The 23,098-nt window shown below is 48.2% G+C and overlaps 1 protein-coding gene and 1 pseudogene across 1 annotated transcript; one reads left to right on the forward strand and one right to left on the reverse strand.

Annotated features, from left to right (window-relative positions):
- Positions 1-1,474: 1,474 nt before the first annotated feature.
- Positions 1,475-8,985, reverse strand: LOC136519729 (protein STRICTOSIDINE SYNTHASE-LIKE 10-like; annotated as a pseudogene).
- A 3,832-nt stretch (positions 8,986-12,817) lies between these two features.
- On the forward strand, positions 12,818-14,775 carry LOC136522577 (uncharacterized). The gene is made up of 2 exons (XM_066516385.1): positions 12,818-13,192; positions 14,410-14,775. Exons 1-2 carry the CDS (start codon positions 13,003-13,005, stop codon positions 14,529-14,531), a joined length of 312 nt encoding a protein of 103 aa, XP_066372482.1. The 5' UTR covers positions 12,818-13,002; the 3' UTR covers positions 14,532-14,775.
- The last annotated feature ends 8,323 nt before the right edge of the window (positions 14,776-23,098 follow it).

The following is a 23,098-nucleotide window of genomic DNA, read 5'->3' on the forward strand; positions in this document are numbered from 1 at the left end:
TCAAGCAGAGCTGCAAGGAATGGCGCTAGCGTGCAGTCAAGCAGAGTAGCCAAGCATCTAGCAGAGCAGCCAAGCAAAGTAGCAAGCCAGGCATGCATTTGACGCCAAGGCCGCACGTGGGAGGCAGCGGCGCTAGCAGGAGCCAGCAGCACGGCACTGTTGGCGCCAAATGCCAGGGGCACCAAATTAGCATTAATGATGGGTGTTTTGGTCTTTATAAATATGTACATGTTAGGTTTAGTCACCTAACCAAACATGACCTTACTAAAATTTAGGAGGTAGTTTAGCTGCCTAGATTTAGGAGCTGGGAACCAAACAGACCCTTACTGGCTTACTGCATCTTGTAGTGAAGCTATGGTGTTTGATGAAATGTGCATGTGGCAGTTTCATTCCATTTTATATTTGTAATACTGCGTTCATCACCAATAGGTGAAGCTGCTGCTGAAATGATAACAGATAAAATGCTCAGTTCTCAAGTTTGTGCAAATGTCCTTTCAACCCGGAGCTAAAGTGAGGATGATGTATATCTCAAGTTTGTGGCTACTGGGTCGCCGTGCGGTGGAGGCGGCCCTCGCGTCTGCTGCGTGGCGGCGAGCGGCTGCAGGGGCGACGGCGGTGGTGCGCAGCCGGCCGGGGAGGAGACGACGGCGACCTGCTGCTGCGCGAGGATGGGCAGTGCCGGCGGAGGCGACGCTCTTCCTCGAGCTCCGCGGCCAGGTCCAGCAGTCGCTGTTGCTGCGCTCGACATCGGGCTATGGCTGTGGTTGGGCTTGTGGTTCGGTTTTCTCTGACACCTGACATTTACGTCTGACATTTGTGAAAATTTTGGGAATAATTTGACATATATTTCTCTGATATATGTAATTCATAAAAATTATTTGTAAATTTTGAAAAATTTGGCGTATATTTCTCTGAGATCTGCAATCCATAGAAATATAAGTTGTCTTATATTTTTAAATTATATCACTCTATCCAATAAATTACAGTGAAGAAATCATTGTAAATATAGTAATAAGACAATGTAAATATAGTTAAAAGATAGTGTAAATGCATAGAAAAAATCAGGTGCCAGAAACTTTCAAAACAGTCGGTTATTGGGTAGAGAGTTCCTTAACTATTCATAGAAATGGCCCCGTTCGGCTTACCCCATATCCGGCTTGTTCGACTTTTTTTTCAGCCGAAATAGTATTTTTCTCTCGTAACAATTCAGTCAGAACAGTGTTTTCAACTAGTTTCAGTTAAAATTCTGCCAGACGAACGGGGCCATTACTACTTGTTTCCAATCGGGCAACCCAGTCATTGCAGGACAAAATCTAATTAGTTTTGTCTATTTCTCCATCAAAGTCTCAAAGCTCTAGGATCCCAGTAAAAATCACCAATAACCATCTCAGTAATGGCGCGGCGTCCAATTCCTAATTCCTAATCTTGCTAACATGACCATAGCTAACGTTGGCACAGTTTGACACACAGCCGCTCAAGCAACGAGGCCGATGTACTCGAGCTCCACGGAGCCCAGCCACAGCTTCCCCCTCCTCTCCGCCACGTCGCTCAGTGTGACACCCTTGGCCGCCGTAAGCTCCTCGACCTCCACCCCGTGGGCGTCCAGGAGGACCCCGACCAGGTGCTTCGCGGGAGCCGTCGCCGGAGCCGCGTCCAGCCGCTGCTTCTCCTGGTTCAACGCCACCCATGCCAGTAGCCACCCTTGCCGTCCCGCCTCACGTTGTCCGGGTAGCCCGGCAGGTCCGCCGTCAGCTCGTACTGTCCCGCTCTGGCGCCGCGGAGGAAGTACCTGAACGCCTGGCATGGCACGGTGTGCACGACCACGACCTGCGCGCCGTCGCGGCTGACCGCCACGCCGTTCGGGTACGGCAGGCCGGCCTTGAGCACGGTGACGCTCTTCGTCTGCGCGTCGTACTTGAGCAGCCGCCTCGTTGCGTCCGCGTTCATCATGATCTCCGTGTTAAACCTCCTCGGGTACGTGCTGCTCGAGTCAGTAAAGTATACGTCGCCGGTGGCCTGGTTGACGTCGAGGCCGTTGACGAAGTTGAACGGGACGCCGTCCGCATCGGTCGCCAGCACCTCGGCCTCGCCGCCGCCCGGCCCGACCCTCATGGGCCCCAAGTAGGCGTCGTCAATATAGAGGTTGCCGGTCTTGAAGTGGAACTGGAGGCCCAGGGCCGGCCGCACATGCTCTCGGTCTCCACCGACGGCACCGCGCCCACCGTGCACTGGGGTATCCTCCTGTAGTTGGCGCTGTGCGCGAACGTGGTCCAGCCGACGGCGCTGCCGTCCCACTTGCATGTTCGCTAGTCGGTTTTTGGGCTGGTTTGGGCTGACTGGTGCTGGTTTGTTGTGAGAGAAAAATACTGTTGGTCAACTTGTTTGGGCTGGCTGAAACCAACGAGCGAACAGGGTGAAGGACGTGGCCGTCCGAGACGCCGTCGTAGGGCCGTTTGCCCTTGCCGTCGAAGGCAAGGCTCTCGGCGACGCTGATGCCGCTGGGTAAAGGGAGGTGGAAGCTCCAGCACGTGTCGGTTGTCTTGACCTGCGCGGCGGCACACGACGGGGCGAAAAGGGCTAGGACGGTTAGAAATTTAGGCATTTTCATTATCAGTTTAATCCAGAAATATAACATCAGCAAGTTTGTGACAGCATATATATGTATGTGTATATTTCGTATGAACGCTACAACATGCATAGATGACATACTGATTGATACAGTAAGAATACAAAATACAGTAATCACAGAGATTAGACTGTACCCAGCGGAGGGTTCTATGCCAAGGGCATCGGAGGCTCCATTCGCACTAGACATAGTGCGTTGCTCAAAGTCACGGACCACAGTTGATGCAGAAAGATGTTCGTAGTGCAGTCCCACGAACGGATCACCAGGAAGAAGACGCCTTGACGTTCTAGGGAGAGGACGGATCCAAAAGCGATCTTCAGGAAGAAGATGGACGAGCAGTCGCGGATCGTTCCCCAAAAACCTAATCGCCGCTTACCCCGTGCAGGATTCTTAGGCGGACGAGGGTTCCGGAGGCACCTGCTCCCCCGCTCCTCCGTGCGCGCAGAGGTACGGGACGGGGAAGTCAGAAGGCTGCTGATCTGTGGTTCTCTCGGGAGTGGTTACGGAAGATGGGGTCTGAACTGACGGAAGACAGGATATATGGCTGCTGACGGGGAAGAGAAGACGAAGGCATCGGAGAATCCCAGGAGACGGGAAGCGGAAGCGGAAGGGACGGTAACTGACGCAGTCAGTTCGCCTCCACCATCAAGGAGCGAAACTCCTGTGATAATATGGATTTAAGTGGCAAAAGACTGGCCACGCCCGCCTTCCTGCCTCGGCCCGGCCCACGGCCACGGCCCGACCCAACCGTCGGCGGCGACGGCTCGCGCGCGTGTGGCACGCCTTTATTCTTTTCTCAGCTTCTCAATTTAGATGAATAATTTCCAACCATATAAGCTGAGTCAACATTCAGTCAAAATCTCGTATGGTATTAAACCACACAACACTTAATGTTACGCACCATGGAGTTTTATTTAATTATTAAATATTATATGGGCCAAGCCCATATTATATCCAATAATCCCCACCAAACTCTAGGGTTTATAACAAAATAGTCTTAGAACCACATTTCTTTTATATACAAGTGTTTTGATGGAGATTGTTAAGTTGAACATCCATCTAGAACAATAGTTTCACTTAGTCACAACTGAACAATGGACTAAGCCTTGAATTGACAGTTTTGTGTGAAATAAATGTCACTAAAGTCCTTAGTTGATACTGGGCAACAAAAAACATCCCCTCTATTTGAAGCATATAAGTCATACTTCAGTGCCTTTTATGAGTATTTAGAGATCACCCAAATCTCATAGACTGTGACCAGCAGTCTGACTCATATAGGTGTGTTCCTCAAAAGATGTTCTGTAGGACAACATCTTTACTTTGTCAAGCCACTTGGAACACATTAAGGCAAAAGCCAGCCTGCCTTACAGAAAGGAAAGATATGCATCAGAAATGAGTCTTACTAAGGATCTTTCCTCAGAATTTACTACTAGCTTGTTTCACCGTCCTACTTCACGGGATCTTCGATCACATAGAACAGGTTACCACTATAGTAAATTTCAAGTGGGTCTCAAACCCATCTCTCTCGATGCACTTTCTATCACATTGCATGACAGACCCTTAGTGAACTGATCTGCTAGATTGTTAGTCATGTGGACATAGTCCAACGCTATTATTCTGGAGTTTTTCAATTTTCTGACAGATTTTAGTCGTCACTTAACATGCCTTGTGGACTTCATGTTATCCTTAGAACTGTTAATCTTCGTAATCACAGTTTGATTATCACAGTTCATAGAAATAGCTGGTATGAGTTTTTCAACAACCGGTAAATCCATAAGGAGATCACGAAGCCACTCAGCCTCAGATCCAGTAGTGTCTAATGCTGTGAGTTCTGCTTCCATTGTAGACTTCGTTAAAATAGTCTGCTTGCAAGACTTCCAGGAAACAGTACCACCTCCAAGCGAAAACACATATTCACTTGTGGCATAAAGCTCATCAGCATCAGAAATCTAGTTAGCATCACAGTAGCCTTCTAGCACTTTTGGATGTCCGGTATAACAAATACCATAGCTCATGGTCCCTTTTAGGTAGCGCATCACTCTCTCAAGAGCACGTCAGTGATCATCTCCCGGGTTTGACACAAACCGGCTCAGCTTGGACACAGCAAATGAGATGTCAGGCCTTGTTGCACTAGCAAGATACATGAGCGAACCAATGATATGGGAATATCTCATATCTCAACTGATCCCTTGCTATTCTTCGATTTTTCCTCAATAGCACGCTAGGGTCATAAGGTGTAGGAGTAGGTGCACAGTCACTGAACCCAAAGCGACTTAGCACCTTTTCCACATAGTGGGTTTATAACAGAGTTACCCCACCATCACCTTCTCTTAGAAGCTTGATATTAAGAATAACATTAGCCTCTCCCAAATCTTTCATCTCAAAATTATTAGTTAAAAATTTCTTCACCTCTTCGATCACTTTGAGGCTAGATCCAAAGATCAGTATGTCATCAACATATAAACACAAAATGACTCCTTCACCCCCACCATACCGATAGTACACACATTTATCAGCTTCATTCACAACAAAGCCAATAGATGTTAAAGTTCTGTTAAACTTCTCGTGCCATTGCTTAGGAGCTTATTTTAGGCCGTATAATGACTTTAATAATTTACACACTTTGCCTTCTTGACCATTTGCCACAAACCCATCCAGCTGATCCATATAGATCTCCTCCTCCAACTCTTCATTTAGAAAAGCTGTCTTAACATCCATTTGATGAACGATAAGACCATAAGAGGCTGCCAGGGAAAGCAAAACTCAAATTGTGGTCAATCGGGCAACTGGTGAATAAGTATCAAAGAAATCCTCACCTTCCTTTTGAGTATAACCCTTGGCCACAAGCCTTGCCTTGTACTTCTCAATAGTACCATTAGGCCTAAGCTTTTTCTTGAACACCTATTTGCAACCTATAGGCTTGCACCTATAGGGACGATCAACTATTTCCCAAGTTCCATTAGACATAACAGAATCCATCTCACTCAATACTGCTTCCTTCCATAAGTCAGCATCAGGAGAGGAATATGCATCTTCAATGGTCGTTGGTGTGTCATCCACAAGGTACACAATATAGTTATCACCAAAAGACTTTGCAATCCTCTGTCTCTTGCTTTTTCTAGTGACTATAGTGTCACCCTCCTCAGGATTTTGCACATAGGGTTCCTTTATTTGTTCTATCGGAGTAAAATTTTTATTCTCATGGAGAATTATAAATTCATGACTAGTTGTGCTAGGTGCATTTTTCATGGGAAACTCATTCTCAAAAAATGTAGCGTCTCTAGATTCCATGATTGTATCAACAGCCATCTCAGAAACACTAGAGTTTATAATTAAAAATCTATAACCCACACTGTGAATAGCATAACCAAGAAAAACACCATCAACAGTCTTTGGTCCAAGCTTTCGCTTTTTGTTTATTGGCACATTCACCTTTGTCAAACAACCCCAAGTTCGTAGATAAGAGAGATTTAATCTCTTCTTCTCCCATTCCTCGAATGGTGTGATTTTTTTTGTTCTTTGTGGGCACTCTATTTAGGACATGACATGCTGTCAATATAGATTCACCCAACCATTTCTTAGATAGTTCCGCAGTCTCCAACATGGTATTAACCAAATCAGTTAGAGTGCGGTTCTTTCTCTCTGCAATCCCATTGGACTGTGGTGAGTATGGTGGCGTCCTCTTATGAATAATTCCATGCACCGCGCAAAACTTAGAAAATTCATTTGAGAAATATTCTCCCCCGCGATCTGACCGCAAACGCTTGATTTTCTTCTCAAGTTGATTTTGTACCTCAGCTTTATAGACCTTAAAATAATGCAACGCTTCATCTTTTGTTTTCAGCAAATACACGTAGCAAAATCTAGTGCAATTATCTATAAATGTCATGAAGTATCGTCTATCGCCTTTAGTCAATTCATCATTCATTTCGCATAAATCAGAATGAACGAGTTCTAATGGTGCAAGTTCCTTGCCTCAGCAGCCTTGTGAGGCTTACGCGGTTGCTTTGATTGCACACACACCTGGCACTTAGAATCTTTGACTAAGTTAAATTTTGGGATTAAATTCAGATTTGCAAGCCGCGTGAGACAGCCAAAATTAATGTGACAAAGTCGTGAACGCCATATATTCGACTCATCCGAAACAATAACATTGTTCACTACTTTATTACACACATCATCAAACCAAGATAAGCGAAACAAGCCTCCACAATCATAACCTTTTCCGACAAATGTTTCATGTCTTGACACAACACATTTATTGGACTCAAGCACAATTTTAAAGCCATCGCGACACATCTGAGAAGCGCTAACAAAATTCTTCTTGACGGAGGAGACATGCTGCACGTTCTTTAATAGCACCGTCTTTCCCGAAGTAAACTTCAGAACGACCGTACCAGCACCAAGAATACGCGCATGTGAACCGTTTCCCATCAGCAAGGCTCCACTCCTGCCGGCCTGATAGGAAATAAACAAAGAAACATCAGCACACACATGAATATTAGCACCACTGTCCATTCACCACTCAGGTGAAAGACAAACTAAAAGAACAAAGGGTAAAGAATTACCATACCTAGATGTTCCTCCTCCAGTCTCGCTAATGACCATATTTGCTGATTTCTTTTCTTGCTTGTATTTGTGGTCTGGGCACGCACTTACCCAATACTCATCACTCCCACAAACAAAGCATCCTCCACCTTTCTTGTTGTTTTTCTTCTTAAACTGTGCGATCTGCTTAGGCTTTGCATTGTTGTTCTCTTGCATATTCTTCTTCTTTTATTACGAGATGCAAATGAGTTTTTCTTCTGCACCATATTGGCAGCGGAAGACTCGACTCCTTTTCCACGGTTGTCTTTTGCTCTCACCCTCTCCTCAACATTAAGAGATCCAATAAGCTCAGCCACGCTAAACTCTTGTCTCTTATGTTTTAGAGAAGTAGCAAAATCTCTCCAAGAAGGTTGCAGCTTAGCGATTATACCGCCGGCCACAAACTTGTCGGGTAACAGACACGGGAAATATTCTAGTTCCTTCGCTAGCGCCTGTATCTCATGAGCCTGTTCGACCACAAAACAGTTTTCAACCATTTTGTAGTCATACAGCTGCTTCATAAGGTACAACTCACTGCCAACATCAGAAACCCCAAACTTTGCCTCAAGAGTATCCCATAACTCTTTGCCTGATGTGCAAGATATGTAGTTTTTCTCATACTTGGGATGAAGTGCACTAATCACGGCGCCTCGAAACAGGTTATCGGTAGCCAAGAACTTTTGCTCCTCCTCAGGAGTAAACTGTTCAGGCTTCCCCTGTGCAGCGTGATAGCAGTTCATCGCAGTCAACCACAATACCATCTTTGCACGCCATATTATAAAATTCTTGCCATCAAAATTATTCGGCTTCAAAGCGACAGCAAATCCACTGACAGAAAATTGTCTATTATTAGGTTTTTGGATTGTTAGAAATTTAGCCATTTTCATTATCAGTTTAATTCAGAAATATAACATCAGCAGGTTTGTGACAGTATATATGTGTATGTGTATATTTCTTATGAACGCTACAGCATGCATAGATGACATACTGATTGATACAGTAAGAATACAAAATACAGTAATCACAGAGATTAGAATGCACCCAGCGGAGGGTCCCATGCCGAGGGCATCGGAGGCTCCATTCGCACTAGACATAGTGCGTTGCTCGAAGTCGCGGACCATAGTCGATGCAGGAAGATGTTCGCAGTGCAGTCCCATGAACGGATCACCAGGAAGAAGACGCCTTGACGTTACAGGGAGAGGACGGATCCAAGAGCGATCTCCAGGAAGAAGATGAACGAGCAGTCGCGGCTTACCCCGTGCAGGATTCTCAGGCGGACGAGTGTTCTGGAGGCACCTGCTCTTCTGCTCCTCCGGAGTGGTTATGGGAGATGGGGTCTGGACTGACGAAAGACAGGATATATGGCTGCTGATGAGGAAGAGAAGACGAAGGCAGCGAAGAATCCCATGAGACGGGAAACAGAAGTAGTTCGCATCCACCATCAAGGAGCGAAACTCCTGTGTTAATATGGATTTAAGTGGCAAAAGACTGGCCACGCCCGCCCGCCTCGGCCCGGCCCACGGCCCGGCCCGGCCGGCGGCGACGGCGCGCGCGTGTAGCACGCCTTTATCCTTTTGTCAGCTTCTCAATTTAGATGAATAATTTCCAACCATATAAGCTGAGTCAGCGTTCAGGTCAAAATCCAGTATGGTATTAAACTATACAACACTTAATGTTACGCATCATAGAGTTTTATTTAATTATTAAATATTATATAGGCCAAGCCCAACGACGAGGAGCCACGTCACCAGATTGAGCCGCCGCGCCCCCATGCCGTGCAGTGCGTCACCCAACTAGCTAGCTTCCTCGCGATGATCTCCGACGCGTGCAGCGCTCTCGCAATCTCGTGCAGCGTGTGCTGGATTTGTCGTGCATTCTTTTGTTGCTCTGGCCGCGCCGTGGGCTCGCGTTTTATGGTGCTGAAACCTGGCCGTCGCGCATTCGGACTCGGCCGCTGTTGGAGGGAGATTTCGTTTACGAGCCGGACCGCCGATCACGAGACGGCCCTGTTGGTGTTGGGATTTCGGAAGCTGGCTCGCGCACGCGGTTTTGTACCGATGACAATTCGGATTCGGACCCAAACGAGGCGCGTGTTTCTCTCTTCGGATGGGAGGCTGGCTCGTGGGCGTATGGGCCTCCACAAAATTTGTGCGTCAGTTCGCCGGTGCGTGACAGGGAAGGGACCAGGGCCTCGTCGCGCACAAGTTGGGTTGTGGCCTCGTGGGACTTCAGATTGATCTACGAGAACGCAGACAAACAGAACGACAATTCGGCTGTTGCCCGAGCGACAAGTCTTACATACGCACCCACCGTACACCTTGTAGTCGAAAGCAGCCATTATCCGTGCTTCCTCACACAGAAAAACTGATTTTTTTTTAAAAAAAATGTTATATCAAAATGATCATCACAACTCCAAGTCTTCAACGGACGAAGGGGACGAAAATCATCATCATTATCCGTCCCGGACGATGTTTGGAAAATTACACTTTTAGCTTTGTGGCTTCAATCCAAAATTCAGACGACGACGGAGCAACCCCGGTTAAACTAAAAAACATTGCAGTTCCAATACACTGTCTTGGTCTTGATCTCCAACACCACGTATCATGATCAACGGGAATGCTAGTGTCTGGGCGTCCGATCATCCGGACGCCCCGTTGCCGTGGGCCATGACAGTACGAACGACTCACTATCCCGGATGCCTCATCCGATCGGCCGTTTGATAAAAAAACTCCGTCTGTCTTCTTCACTCACGGGTCTCTAGAAACGTCATTCCCTAATCCCCGCTCGCCACCGAATTCCAATTCTACGCTCCACCATGACCGCGCTCCCGTGGCGCTCTCGACCGCGGCTGGTCAGCCATCCTCCTCCATATCCACCTCACTTGAGCGCCGATGGCCACCTTCCTCTCTCTTCAACGTAGTTCACCAACCATCGCGCGGCTTCAGTTCGTCACTCCTGCCCAACCGCTTCCGTCCCTTTTCGACGGCACCTCGGGCCAAGAGCGGCGACTAATCGGCCTCCGCCTCTCTTCCTCTCCACATAGCTCGGTCCGCATCCTTCCTCGGTGACAGCATCTAGCGATGCGGACGAGATCGGGAAGGGCAGCGTCGCCTGCCTCTACTGGCGTTGGTGGTGCCATCGCGCGCCTCAGGTCGGTCGACACCGAGCTAAGGGCACCCACGAAGCGTGGCCCGTGCTGGTGGTGCTCGCGCGCTGACGCTCGGCGCCGGCTCCCACTCCGAGGCCAAAATCAACCGGCCCTGGCCTCTCCCTCCCCTATGTTGTAAATATATATTTCAAGTGTTTCGATGTTATCAGATGTATGTTGCAAGTGTTTCATATGGATGTTGTAAAAGTAGGTCAGGATGTTGCATATGTTGCAAGTGTTTCAGAAGCATATTGCAAGTGTTTATTCAAAATGTTTAATCTGTTTCAGACATATTCCCTTCATTCCAAAAGAATGCAATTCTGGAACAGTGTCATGTTTTAGTATACAAGTTTGACTAATTATAAATAAAAAATATAAATATTTATAATATCAAATAAATACCATTAGATTAATTATGAAATATATTTTTCATAATAAATTGATTTGGAGCCATAAATATAAATACTATTTACTAAAAACTTGGTCAAACGCGAAACACTTTAACTAGCACGCATACCATAGTTACATTCTTTTAGGGACAGAGGTAGTATGTTGCAAGCGTTTTTATCTGGATGTTGCACATGTTTCACACATGTGTTGCAAGACTGTTCAAAATGTTTCAGCTGTTTTAGTCTTATGTTGCAATAAGTATTTTCATGTTGCAAGTTGCAAACGTTTTATCTAGATGTTGCATATGTTTCACACATATGTTGTAAGTGTATGTTCTAAATGTTCCATCTGCTTTCAGACTTACGCTGTATTTAAGTGTTTTATGTTGCAAGTGTTTTGTATTTTAGAGGTTTGTTCAGAGAGTCATGGGGCATGGCCCGGGTGCTGGGGAAGGGGCACAGTGAGCCTGGGCCGGTGGATGGTGCCTGTTTACTCCCCGAATATATGGCGTGATTTGACTTGGTGCGATCTAAAAAATATATTTTGACCTATAATTCTGTTATACTACTTTATAGGAATACAAGTTTGATCATTAGAAAGTATTTCTAAATACAAATCTAATGTAACTATTTTTATAATACAAACTTTTGATCTAATTAGACTAATTATTAGTCAATGATAATAAGGCTTGAATATTGAAATACGTGCATGTCTTCTATTCGGGAAAGGAGGGAGTAAAGGTGAAAATTTTCTCCCCCTCCAATAAAAGTCCAAGAATAAGTAGATCTTATAACAAAATTTATTCAAGCCAAAAGCGTTTAAGTCCATAAAATTATACAGAAGCAGTAGTAAACAAAGGCATCACAGAAATGGCTTCAATCTCAGAGGAGAGGAAATTATTCACTAGCTCTATTGTCTATGATGTTTGCTTGCCTATACCTTAATCACCAAACTAGTCAACATATTTCTTTACATTGCCTACTGTAGCTATTTAATAATGGCACACTATATACACAAGCTCTACGCGAAAAAAATCCTCACAAGTAAATCATGCCATATTGGTATAATTGCCTAGTACGATTTTCTTTTTAGTTATCTATTAATTGTTGTTGGCCACTTAAGAAACAATGAAAAAGGGTAGTTATGAAAATATTGATATTTTTCAAATATATGTATGAGAGAAATTTTCTATTCTATATTATAACTAAAAAGATAAGCAAATCTACACCATCTATACTAGTCATAGGTATGAATTAAAAAGATGTATTGGCACCATACATATTTCTTATGAAAGATTAGTGTGCAAAATATAACTATATCATTTAACATGGATAAATATTTTATTTCAATTTTTATTAACTGAAAATAATAGTACGAACCAAAATCATTTATTTTTTAGTCAACTTATAGAAGTATAGGTTAGTTATAATCCTCTTTACTTGTTAGCATTCTTAGGCACAAACCTCAAATCGTCTACTATAAACTTGCGGTAAAAAAGCATCAACTTTCTAAGTAAATTCGCGAGCCTTCAACCAAATAGACCCTTTAACGTAAACGTAAAACATTATTTGCTAACCAGGGCTTGAGATGAACTTGTCTTACACTATAATCAATTGTAGACCTTGTTTAGTTCATTCCCTAAAGTTTAGTCCCTATCACATTATATGTTTGGACACATGAATAAAGTATTAAATATAGACTAAAAAAATAACTAATTACAGATTGCGACTACTTTGCGAGATAAATTTTTAAACCTAATTAGTCCATGATTTGAAAAAGGGGGTGCTACAGTAACATGTACTAATGACGGGCTAATTAGGCTTAATAAATTGGTCTCGCGGATTACTGAGGACTTGTGTAATTTATTTTATTATTACTATCCAAACACTATCATATGACATCCTCATATGGCATCGATATGACACCCTTAAACTTTAGCCTATGGATTTAAACATCACCTAAAATAATATTGTAACTCTAAATTGGCACATCCTATGATCAATAAAGAAAAGGGGGGAAATTGATGGGAAAAAAAACTGTCAGATTCCAGAGCTAAGACCCCGCAGCGGCCGCGAGAATCGACAGCGCCATCTGACTCTTCATCGTCGCCTTTGCCCGCCTCCCAAGCTTCCGCCTCCTCCCCTCCCGCGCTTTCCCCGATTCTTCCACGAGCTTCCAGATCGCGAAACCACCGTACCCGCAGTCAGGCGAGGCGAGTCCCCACCTTACCCGCGCCACGGGATTCATCGGAATGGCGTACGTGGACCACGCCTTCTCCATCACCGACGACGACGACCTGGTCGGCGGCGCGGTGGGAGGCCCGCGTGGCGCGCCAGTCAAGGAAATTGCCTTTGCCGCCGCGCTCCTCGCGTTCGGCGTCCTCGGCGTCGTCGCCGGATCCTTCATGGCCGCGCACCAAGTCGGCGGCGACCGCGCCCACGGTGAGGCAAAACCAGTACCTGATTGGATTTCAATTCATTGTCGTACGATCTGGGTGCTGAGTTGGGAACTTGGGGTTGGCTAGGCTTAGCACTTATTACGAAGGGGAGCAGCAATAATTATTTAAGTTTTCTCTAGGGCCCTAGATGAGTCGATCCACCCATCTGTAATATGTAGGTTAGATCCTTTTACTAGAAAGAAGGTTTTACGTTCATGGTTTCTGAACACAATCCAAATGCTTCCTTGTATTAGATCATAAAAGTTTAAACAATCATGTCGAATGTATACAAACTGTAAACCTCTGGTAGGTTTTCTCCTAATAAAGATGGGAAAAAAGTATTCTTTTTGGATGACCTATCTGAAAGTTTAGTTTTTTGTTATGCTCTTTGGATCATATTTTTAGACCATGCCAAACAATTCTTGCAGATCATATAAGTAGGATTCAAACAACCATGGGGATTGAGTAAACATCTGGTGAGTGGTCTTCTAATAAAGATGGGAAATAGTATGCTAGGGCCAAAAATCAATAGATCCTGGAGCATTACCTGTGTGCTCTGTTTGCTTTCCGAGTTTTAGGAGACTAAGATCCTTGAGTTTGTTTGAGACTTATTATATAACTCTGAGCCAAGGATAACTACTTCATTGAAGTCATAAAAAAACAATTTGTTTGATTACAATTATAAGCAACGAAATGTGGCTTTATGTGCAAATGGGATCATTTAATGATTTTTAGCTATGGTTACTGACGTCAAACCTACCAATGTTCCAAAGGCCACATGTTCCTGCGGAAAAAAAAAACTGTTTAGGGCAACCTGCATTCCAAAGGGGTCTTAGTTCAGTCAAGGGATGCAAAATCCTTTGGCATTGTGATGCATGCTATTTATTTCTAAGAATGGTTTTATAATATACAGGGTTGGATTTTTTTTTATTTTGCCTTTTTCCAAATACAATAGTTTGACAGTGTGCACAAGTCTTTAACTCTTCAAAAGTTCTGATCCAGTATATAATGCTCACTAGTCAGTACTGCCCCCGTCCTGGAAAGGTTGTCGTTTCAGACAGGGCTGTTGTAATAGAAACAGGCCAAACTATTCAGTTCGAACCTCATTCAAAGAACAGAGGAAGTATTTATGTAAAAAGAATTACAATAAATATACAAATTATCAATATACTTTTAGTATTCTTGACCTGATCTCTAGCTCTGTTTTTTTTTTGGATACAGGCATTTTCTTTGCAGTTTTGGGTGTGGTAATGTTCATCCCAGGGTTCTACTATACAAGAATAGCATATTATGCTTACAAAGGGTACAAGGGTTTCTCCTTTTCCAACATACCTCCTATTTGAAGAAGCAATGATGCCCACGTGGTTCGATTGGCTCATCCAACTATCCAAGGACATAATGTGGGCAAACATGTTTTTACCTGTCTCATTCTTTGTTCCTTTTAACCTTTGTCTAAAGTCGACAGCGTGGCAAGTAATCTGTACATATAAACACCACCGTAATGTGTCATCACAACATTGTGTTACCACGTGAAGTTGTTCATTATGAGATAACGTTGACCTATCAGCCTATGAATGTGATCCTGTTTGTCTGATTTCTGAACTACCAGTTGCTGCTGAAGCATTTTGTGATTGCTCTTCATAATCATAAGCATAAAATGCACGAGTGAAGTGGTGTGGATGAGTACGAATGTAATTTTTTTTGCTACCTAACAGTTTCAAATGTTTCTGGCGGTGATTTTTTTAAACGAACAAGCAGGAGAGCTATCTATTATATTTTGATAAATAAGAAATTATAGACCTACATTGGGCTGTACATAACCAACAACTACATGACCTATAGGGTGATATGATCCCACGGTGAATAAACACTATATAGTATTTTTTTGAAAATTCAACGCGCGGGGGTGGGGGTGGGGGGGAGGGGGGATCCCCACCTGATTTTATTTGCATATCACTGCAATTGACTTTGGCAGCCTACATCAGTTGAATGTTTAGAGCACAGGGGAAGAATGGAAAATAATTTACATAGGGGTTTACACAGTTCTTTGTATCGCTTCCTGAAAGCGAGCACACCAGATATCAGCGATACATTTTTTCCTCCTCGGCAGCCTTGCTTTCCACAGCTTTGCTTCAGTTGAACAGGCAATGAGTAACTGTCTTAGGGAAGTCATCTCGTCTTGGAAAACAGCCCCATTTCTTCTTTTCAATAATTGCCAGCAGCATAGTGCAATGAACATGTTATGCTGCTGCTGAGGAACCGCGCTGACCTTGATGCTAGAGTGGATGTCATATGCAGCAAATCCATTCTGTGGAACAGGAACTCCTAAGACCTCCCAAAATTCTGCAGCCTTCGTGCACTGAAACAACAGATGTTCCGTTGTTTCCTCTGGTGAACCACAAATTGTGCATCCTGGGCTGTCTACAGCATGTTTCCTGAAAAGATTTGCTCTGCACTGAATTTTCCCTTTGACGACCAACCACATGAACATTTGCACCCTAGGTGGCGCTGCATTCTTCCAAACAAACTCTGACGTCGGGTCAGTGTTCTGCCCTCTAACTTTGAGTAGCTCATAAATTGCTGCGGTGTCAATTTTCCCCGAGCCAGAGCTGAAAGGAGAATTCCTTGTGTCCTAACTTGCTTCCTGAAGCGTTGTCTGTTGGATGAGCATGTGCACCTGACCAAGCTCAGCAGCAGCCTGCGCCGTCATTCGGCTGACAAAGGCATTCTGAAGGTTTGAGGAGATAGCCATGCTAACTGAAGCTTCTTTTTGGGTGCAGTGAGAAAAGAGAGCTGGGAAACGATCTGCTAAAGCATCATCACCAACCCAAACGTCATTCCAGAAAGAAGTTGATTTTCCATTTCCTAACGATACAGTTGTGATGGCCTGATAGAGTGGTAGTGGTGTCCTCAGCATTTCCCAATGGTGACCTCGCAGGTTCCCCTTTAAGCTTGCCAGGTTTGCACGTTGTCTGATCCATGTCGCCCAAGCAGAATAGTTAGCGCAGCGCAGGCGATGAATCAACTTGAGCAGAAGGCAGATGTTGTGAGTCCCAAGGTCTTTGATCCCCAGTCCACCTAATTCTTTCGTTGTGCAGACATTTTGCCATGCAACAAGACACTTGGAGGATGAGGTGTTCTGATCTCCGGCCCACAAGAACGCCCTTCGGAGTTTGTCCACCTGTTGCAGCACCCCGGGAGGCAATTGCATGGATGACATGACATAGATAAGCTTACTGTCCAAGACTGAATTGATGAGCACAACCCTTCCCATGGTGTTAAGGAGACTAGCTTGCCAAGATGAGAGGGATTTTTCAATCCTTTCAATGTAAGTGCTGAAGACCAAGTTAGGTAGTTTGTGTGCTGACAGTGGCAGACCCAAGTAATTTTGTGAAAGGACTCGCGTTTGCAACCCAAAGTGTCAATGCATTGCTGGATCAGGCCATCATTCATGTGAATTGGGACTGCACAGCTCTTGTTAAGCCAGTTGCTGCAGCAAAGAGGTCTAGTATGATTTTCAGTTTCTGAACAGCTCTGAGATCCCCTTTTAGTACTATCAATGTGTCATCCGCGTACTGAAATATTGCACAGCTTGCTGATTGGTCAATTGGATTCTTGATTTCATCTGCATTGTCCCTGATCATCGCTTGAAGGGTATCTGCCACGATGAGGAAAAGATAAGGGGACATCGGGTCCCCCTGTGGCAGCCCCCTTCTGCATGTAATCCAAGGTCCCGGACACCCATTTACTAGCACAGCAGACTTAGAGGATGATAGTAAGGATTGAATCCAATCTCTCCAAACATTTGAGAAACCTCTAGCCTGAAGAATGCAGTCAAGACCAACCCAGCTGACAGTGTCAAACGCTTTGGCAAAATCCAGTTTTATGACCAAGGCCGATAGTTTTCTCTTGTGGCAAGCCTGAACAACTTCGGCCGCATACACAAATGTGTCAGCAATTGACCTTCCCTTCAGGAACCCCGTTTGGTTCAAATCAATGAGGTCACCAATTTCTTTTTGTAACCTTGTTGTGAGTGTCTTGGCCAGGATTTTAACTGAGCTGTTCTGCAAACAGATGGGCCTGAAAGCGTCCACCTTAGTTGCCCCCGGGGTCTTTGGTATGAGGACCATGTAGGAGCGGTTAATTCTTTCGAGCTGTGCATCTCCTCTATGAAAGCTGTTCATGAAAGCCATTGCCTCCGGTTTGACAGTAGACCAAGCAGCTCTGTAGAATGAAGGACCAAAACCATCAGGACCTGGCGCACTTTGTCTGTCCATAGAAAGCATCGCTGACTTTGTTTCCTGCTCTGAGAAAGGTCGAGTGAGAGCTTGCGTTGGTTGTCTGCTGTTGCTGAACAGTGGCGAAATTTCAAACCCCCAAGTGGAAGAGCCTGGTGTTCCAATGATGGAAGTAAAGAATGTAGACAGAGCTTGCACTTTCCCCTCATGACTGCTAATCTGGGTATTCTGAACGTCAATGATTCTTATAGTGTTGCTTCTGAAACAGACAGTGGCACGGGCATGATGGAAAGCCGTGTTTTCGTCCCCTTCCTGAATTGCCCTGACTTTGCTTCTGTCGCCAATATATTGGAATGGAAGAGTGTAATATTGGTATATATGGGCAACGGGCCGGCCCGGCCCAGCCCGGCACGGGCCCGTGCCAGGCCCAGCGTGCCACCGGGCCGGGCCTCCCTGGGCTTCGTGCCTGGCCGACGGCCCAAGCACGGCCCTCTGGGCCGCTTTTTCGTGCCGTGCCGGCCCGAAAAGCACGACCAGGCTAGCAGGCAGGGCCGGCCCGTGGCCCACTATCGATGGAGAGAGAGAGAGAGAGCAAAGAGGGAAAGGGAGGCCGGGAGGACGCCGCCGCCGCTTGAGGCCGCGTGCTCGACGCCGCAAGGCCGGTGCCCGGTGCCTATGGTGCGCCTGTATTGGGGACGTGGAGGAGGAGGCGGCGGCGCCGGTAAGCTCGCCCCCGGGCGCTTGATGTCGCAGATCTGGCGAAGTAGCTGGCGGAGGAGGGGACGACATGAGGACATGGTGGAGTTGGGCTGCCGCTGGCATGCTCGAGGCCAATGCTGGGGGCGTGGAGGAGGCGCCCGGTGGTACGGGAGGCGCAGAGGAGGTGGCCTCCGGCGCCCGGCGGTGTTGGGGGACGCGTCGTCGCGGAGAAAGAGCGGGGGACGAGTGAGGAGCGAGAGGAACGACTGAGCGAGGGAAGGGAAGGGGTGTCCGCGGCGCCCGAGCGAGTGCGGCGTGAGGAGGGGCTGCGGGTGCGCAGGGGGAGGAGAAAGGAGTTAGGGTTGAGGGGTGGGTCGTGGGACTTGGGCCTCTTTACTCTTAGCAGGCCGGCCCGCCACCGGGCCATGCGCTGTGGATCGGGCCGTGCCGTGCCGGCACTACCTGCTCCTACGGGCCATGCCAGTCCAGGCCCGCTAGCCACCGGACCGGGCCAAGCTTGGGCCAGGCCTGAAAAACAGGTCTCGTGCCGGGCTGACAGGCTTGAGCTACATGCCCATATATAAATATTGGAATGGAAAGTTTCTTTCTCTATAGCAATTCAGGTATACGTTAAAAAAAACAATTCAGGTGTAGGCTGTGTGATAGGGTGATATGATCCTGCGGTGAATAAACACTGTAATATTCGAATGTAAAGCTTCTTTCTCTGTAACAATTCAGGTATAGGCTGTAATGAGGAGGTACTAGGGGCAGGGTGTGTGTAATGCTTCTAGACTTTTAGTCATTCACACAACTTAGGCCAGCCCCAACACACACAATAGATATATATCGCTATGTTCGTTTGATTTATAAACCATATTTTTTCAGCTAACGAATAATATTTTTCTCTCACAATAAATCAGTCAACAATATTTTCAAACGTGACTTACCAGCTCAGCGAAAAGGACAATAATGTGCTTCAGATAAAAGGTACTCCAGGGGGCGGAGCCCACCTCGGTCACCACCCACCACGGACGCACACGAATGAATGCGTACGCACACGAATGAATGCGGAACAGCGTCCTACAAGTACAACTCACGCAGCCACAGACCAACTAGCCAGCAACTACAATAAAGGAAACGGCACTAGCACAACACATGGGAGCATAACGGGCGCAGCCCCACCCCCAGCACCTCGTCCTATGTATGCCCATGGCAGAACGGCTTGACACGAAGTCAGCATTTTTTTTTTTGACCCACGAGCACAGCCTAGACCGGTAGCGAGCTGGCCTAGGCTGGCACGGTCCAGTACACAGGGCCATGCCTGGCCGCCCCTTAGGCACGCGGGCTGATCCGTCACGGTCCGCAATTTGGTGAGAGGCCCGATGGTGGCCTGGTGACCAATCTGGCCTGCTAAGAGCCCACCATCCTTTTGCTAAAAAAAGCCCACCAAGCCACCAGCTCCTTCCCCTAACCCTAATTCCTTTCCCAAATCCACCGTGTCTCTCCTAGCGCTGCACGCCCGCACTTGCGACCCGAGCGTCTAAGCGATGCGCTCCGGGCCCCTCTCACTCGACGCCGCCGCACTCGGCTCCTGCCCACTCCTGGTCGCACCGCACTCCTCCCCACTCTCGTCGCACCGCACAGGCCTGCCGTCGGCAGTCGCCCTCCTCCTCTACGCCCCCAGCGCAGTGCCTGGCTTCGAGCAAGCCAGCGGCCGGCCTCAAGTAGTGTGGCCGCCTCCATGCCCCCTGAGCCGGCGGCTGGTCTCATCCTCCACTCCCCATCGCGAGACGACCGACTTCGACCTTCGAGCTCGCCAGCAGTCTCAAGCGGCAGCGACCGCCACCTCCATGCCCCAGCGCAGCCTCCCCTTCCCTCCCTCTTGCTCCCTCTCTCTCGGCATTTGTGGGCCATGGGCTGGCCCGACCCATTGGCCGCGGCGTGCTTTTCGAGCCAGCCCAGTACGAAAATCAGCCCAACAGGCCGTGCTTGGGCCGTCGGCCAGGCACGAAGCCCAGGGCGGCACGGCCCGGTGGCACGATGGGCCCTGCCGTGCCGTGTCTGGCACAGGCTCATGCCGTGTCGTGCTGGGCCGACCCGTTGCCCATCTATACCTCGTCCTGTACACGAATCATCAATGATCAGCTCTGTGTTATGCTACCTAGCTACTGCCTCCGTTCGGGTTTTAGAGGCGCCCTGGGCTTGGAAAAGGTTTCCAATGGAGGGGCCATTGCCCCCTGTTGGTGTTTCGGGCCGGGGGTCCTCAACCAACTAGTAAATTTGTACTGCGTGTACCCAATCTCGGATGGTGATGCAAAGAGACACAAGGTTTATACTGGTTCGGGCAATCGGTGCCCTACGTCCAGTCTGAGAGATCGATCTTGTATTCCTTGCACCGAAGTGCTTGTAGTAGGGGGTTACAAGCTGGGTGAGAGAGTGAGCTAGTCCCAGGTCTCGGCGTGGAGCGGTGTAGGCTGCTTGAGACGTTTCTCTCAGGCCACGGGAGAGTGTGCGTGAATTGAGTGAGTGTGTTTGCGCGAGTCTAGGTCTAATCGCCCGTGTCCCCCCCGAAACGGCCCTGGTCCCTCCCTTTTATAGTTGGAGGGGGGACAAGGGTAATACATTTGCTAGTTACACAGCGTCGTGCGGACGGAGGCGGCGTGTCCGAGCCCTGTAGCATGTTCCTGTGGCGGCGTGGCCGACGGTGTGGTCCGTCCTTGAAGTACTAGGGCGACGCGCCGGTCACATCCGATTCTGTGCGTCATGGAAGCTCCAGTGCTATCTCGAAGCGGGCGCGGAAGTCGGCGTGTTGGTCATCGTGTTTTGACTGCGCGGGAAGCCAAGGCTCAGTTGGTGCCAAGATCGGGCCATCATGGGAGGCTCGACAGACGTGAATCTCGGAGTTGCTGAGACCCTGAAGTGGATTGCCGAGGCTTGGAGGAAGTAGTTCGTGACATACGCTGATTCCGAGGCTATGGTGTCCCGGACTTGACCCCCCATGCCGCGTTGTCTCTAGGGTAGGGGTTAGGTGGCACAGTGTAGTGCAGGCGCTGATCGTGGGCACAGCACCAGAGCACAGTGGCCGGTAATCCCCGCCGTGCCGGGTCCAGGACGGTATGGCGTAGACGTGACTTCCTGTCTTGTTGACCGCTCCGCAGTGTGGAGCCGTCGTCCGGCTGATATTGCGGGAGTGGTTGGCGCATTAATGGAACACGACACGCTGTCAGGGATACTGGCCGAGGCGGAAGCGACGGGTCGTTGCCGAGCCAGCTTCGAGCGAGACGGAGAATCGACACCTCGTCCGAGGCTTTACGCGTGGGGCCTCGGGCAAGATGGAGAATCGGTTCCCTATCGAGGCCCCCAGCGCGAGGCCTCGCGCGAGGCGGAGATTTGGCAGGCCGCCGAGGCCTCGTGTACGAGGCCAGGAGCGAGGCGGAGAGCTAGTGGGTTCGAACGAGGCCGGGGTTTAACAAATGGCTTGTCCTTTGGCTTTGTTTTTTATGGTGTTTAAGTGATTCTTTTGGTATGCGCTCGGGGTACCCCGTTTTATGGTACCCGACAGTAGCCCCCGAGCCTCAGGGAGAGCGTGAGCGCTCTTCTTGTGGTTTTATCGAGGCTTGACTTACGGTGGCTCTTGGCGGGATGGTATTTTGTATTTCGAGGCCTTAGTGGGTGCGTGCGAGTGCACCCACCGGGTGTAGCCCCCAAGGCCCTGGGGGAATGGATTCATTCCTCCAGGGTCTTTTTCTCATGTTGACCGAGGGATGCTGTCGTATTTACCGAGCCCACAAGCGTGAGTTCGGGTCGTGGGGTCTCGGCAAGATTGCAGGAAGAACCCCCGTGCCTCTTCACGGGGCGAGAGGGCGATCAGGAGTCCTCCTGACTTTCTGTGCAACCCTCGCACGTCCTTTTCGCTCAGAAGGAGGGGTGAAATATGCCAAGCTACCCTTGATGGGCGCGAGCGGTGGCATTTCCGGTGAGCTGTTATCGGGTGAGTCCGAGTGGAGGCCCGAGCCCCGTTCGCTAGGGGTCGGCTAGTGGTCTAGAGACGCACTCCAAGAGCACAAGAGGGTTTCTCTAGTGGGTGCCGAGGCCATTCGCTGGGCCTCGATGGCTCGGTGCCTCCCTACGGTGGGATCCCATTCGGAGACCTCCCTGCCGGTCTCGAACATGACTTAGGGCATCCCAAGCGTTTTGCTCGCTCGGGCCTTGGCCCCATACGGGCTTGCCCATAGTCGTCCCTGACTCTGTTGCCCTGGGGCGGCTGTCGAAACCCTTAGGGGCCCAGCCTTCGAACGTCTGGACCGTAACGGGCTCGATGCCCTTTGTCGTGTTTTCTTGAATTTTCAAGTGCGGGCTTGGGTCGCTTGTCTTTGTCATGGGTGCAGGAGGAACCCCTGAGCCTCCGCACGGAGCGAGAGGGCGGTCAGGGGTCCCCCTGACTTTTTTGTTTGACCCTCGCACATCCTTTTTGTTCGGACGGAGGGGTTTTTTGCCGAGCCCACTCGTGTGCGAGCCTAGGTCGCTTGGTCTTGGCAAAATTGCAGGGAGAGCCCCCGAGCCTCTACACGGAGCGAGAGGGCGATCAGGAGTTCCACTGGCTTTTTGTACGCCCCTCGCGCGTGAGGGTTTGTTTGCCGAGCCCCCCTCGCGTGTGAGCCTGGGTCGCGGGGTCTCGGCATACCTGTAGGAAGAGCTCCCTAGCCTCTACATGGAGCGAGAGGGCCATTAGGAGTTCCCCTGACTTTTTGAATTGACCCTCGTGCATCCTTTTCATTTGGAAGGAGGGGTTGTTTTGCCAAGCCCCCTCGAGTGCAAGCCTGGGTCGCTGGGTCTCGGCAAGGTTGCAGGAGGAGCCCCTAGCCTCTGCATGGAGCAAGAGGGCCGTCAGGGGTTCCTCTGGCTTTTCGTATGACCCTCGCGCTTCCTTTTCATTCGGAAGGAGGGGTGGAATATGCCAAGCTACCCTCGAT

The sequence above is a fragment of the Miscanthus floridulus genome, chromosome 18 (genome assembly GCF_019320115.1).
Source record: "Miscanthus floridulus cultivar M001 chromosome 18, ASM1932011v1, whole genome shotgun sequence".
Taxonomy (NCBI): Eukaryota; Viridiplantae; Streptophyta; class Magnoliopsida; order Poales; family Poaceae; genus Miscanthus; species Miscanthus floridulus.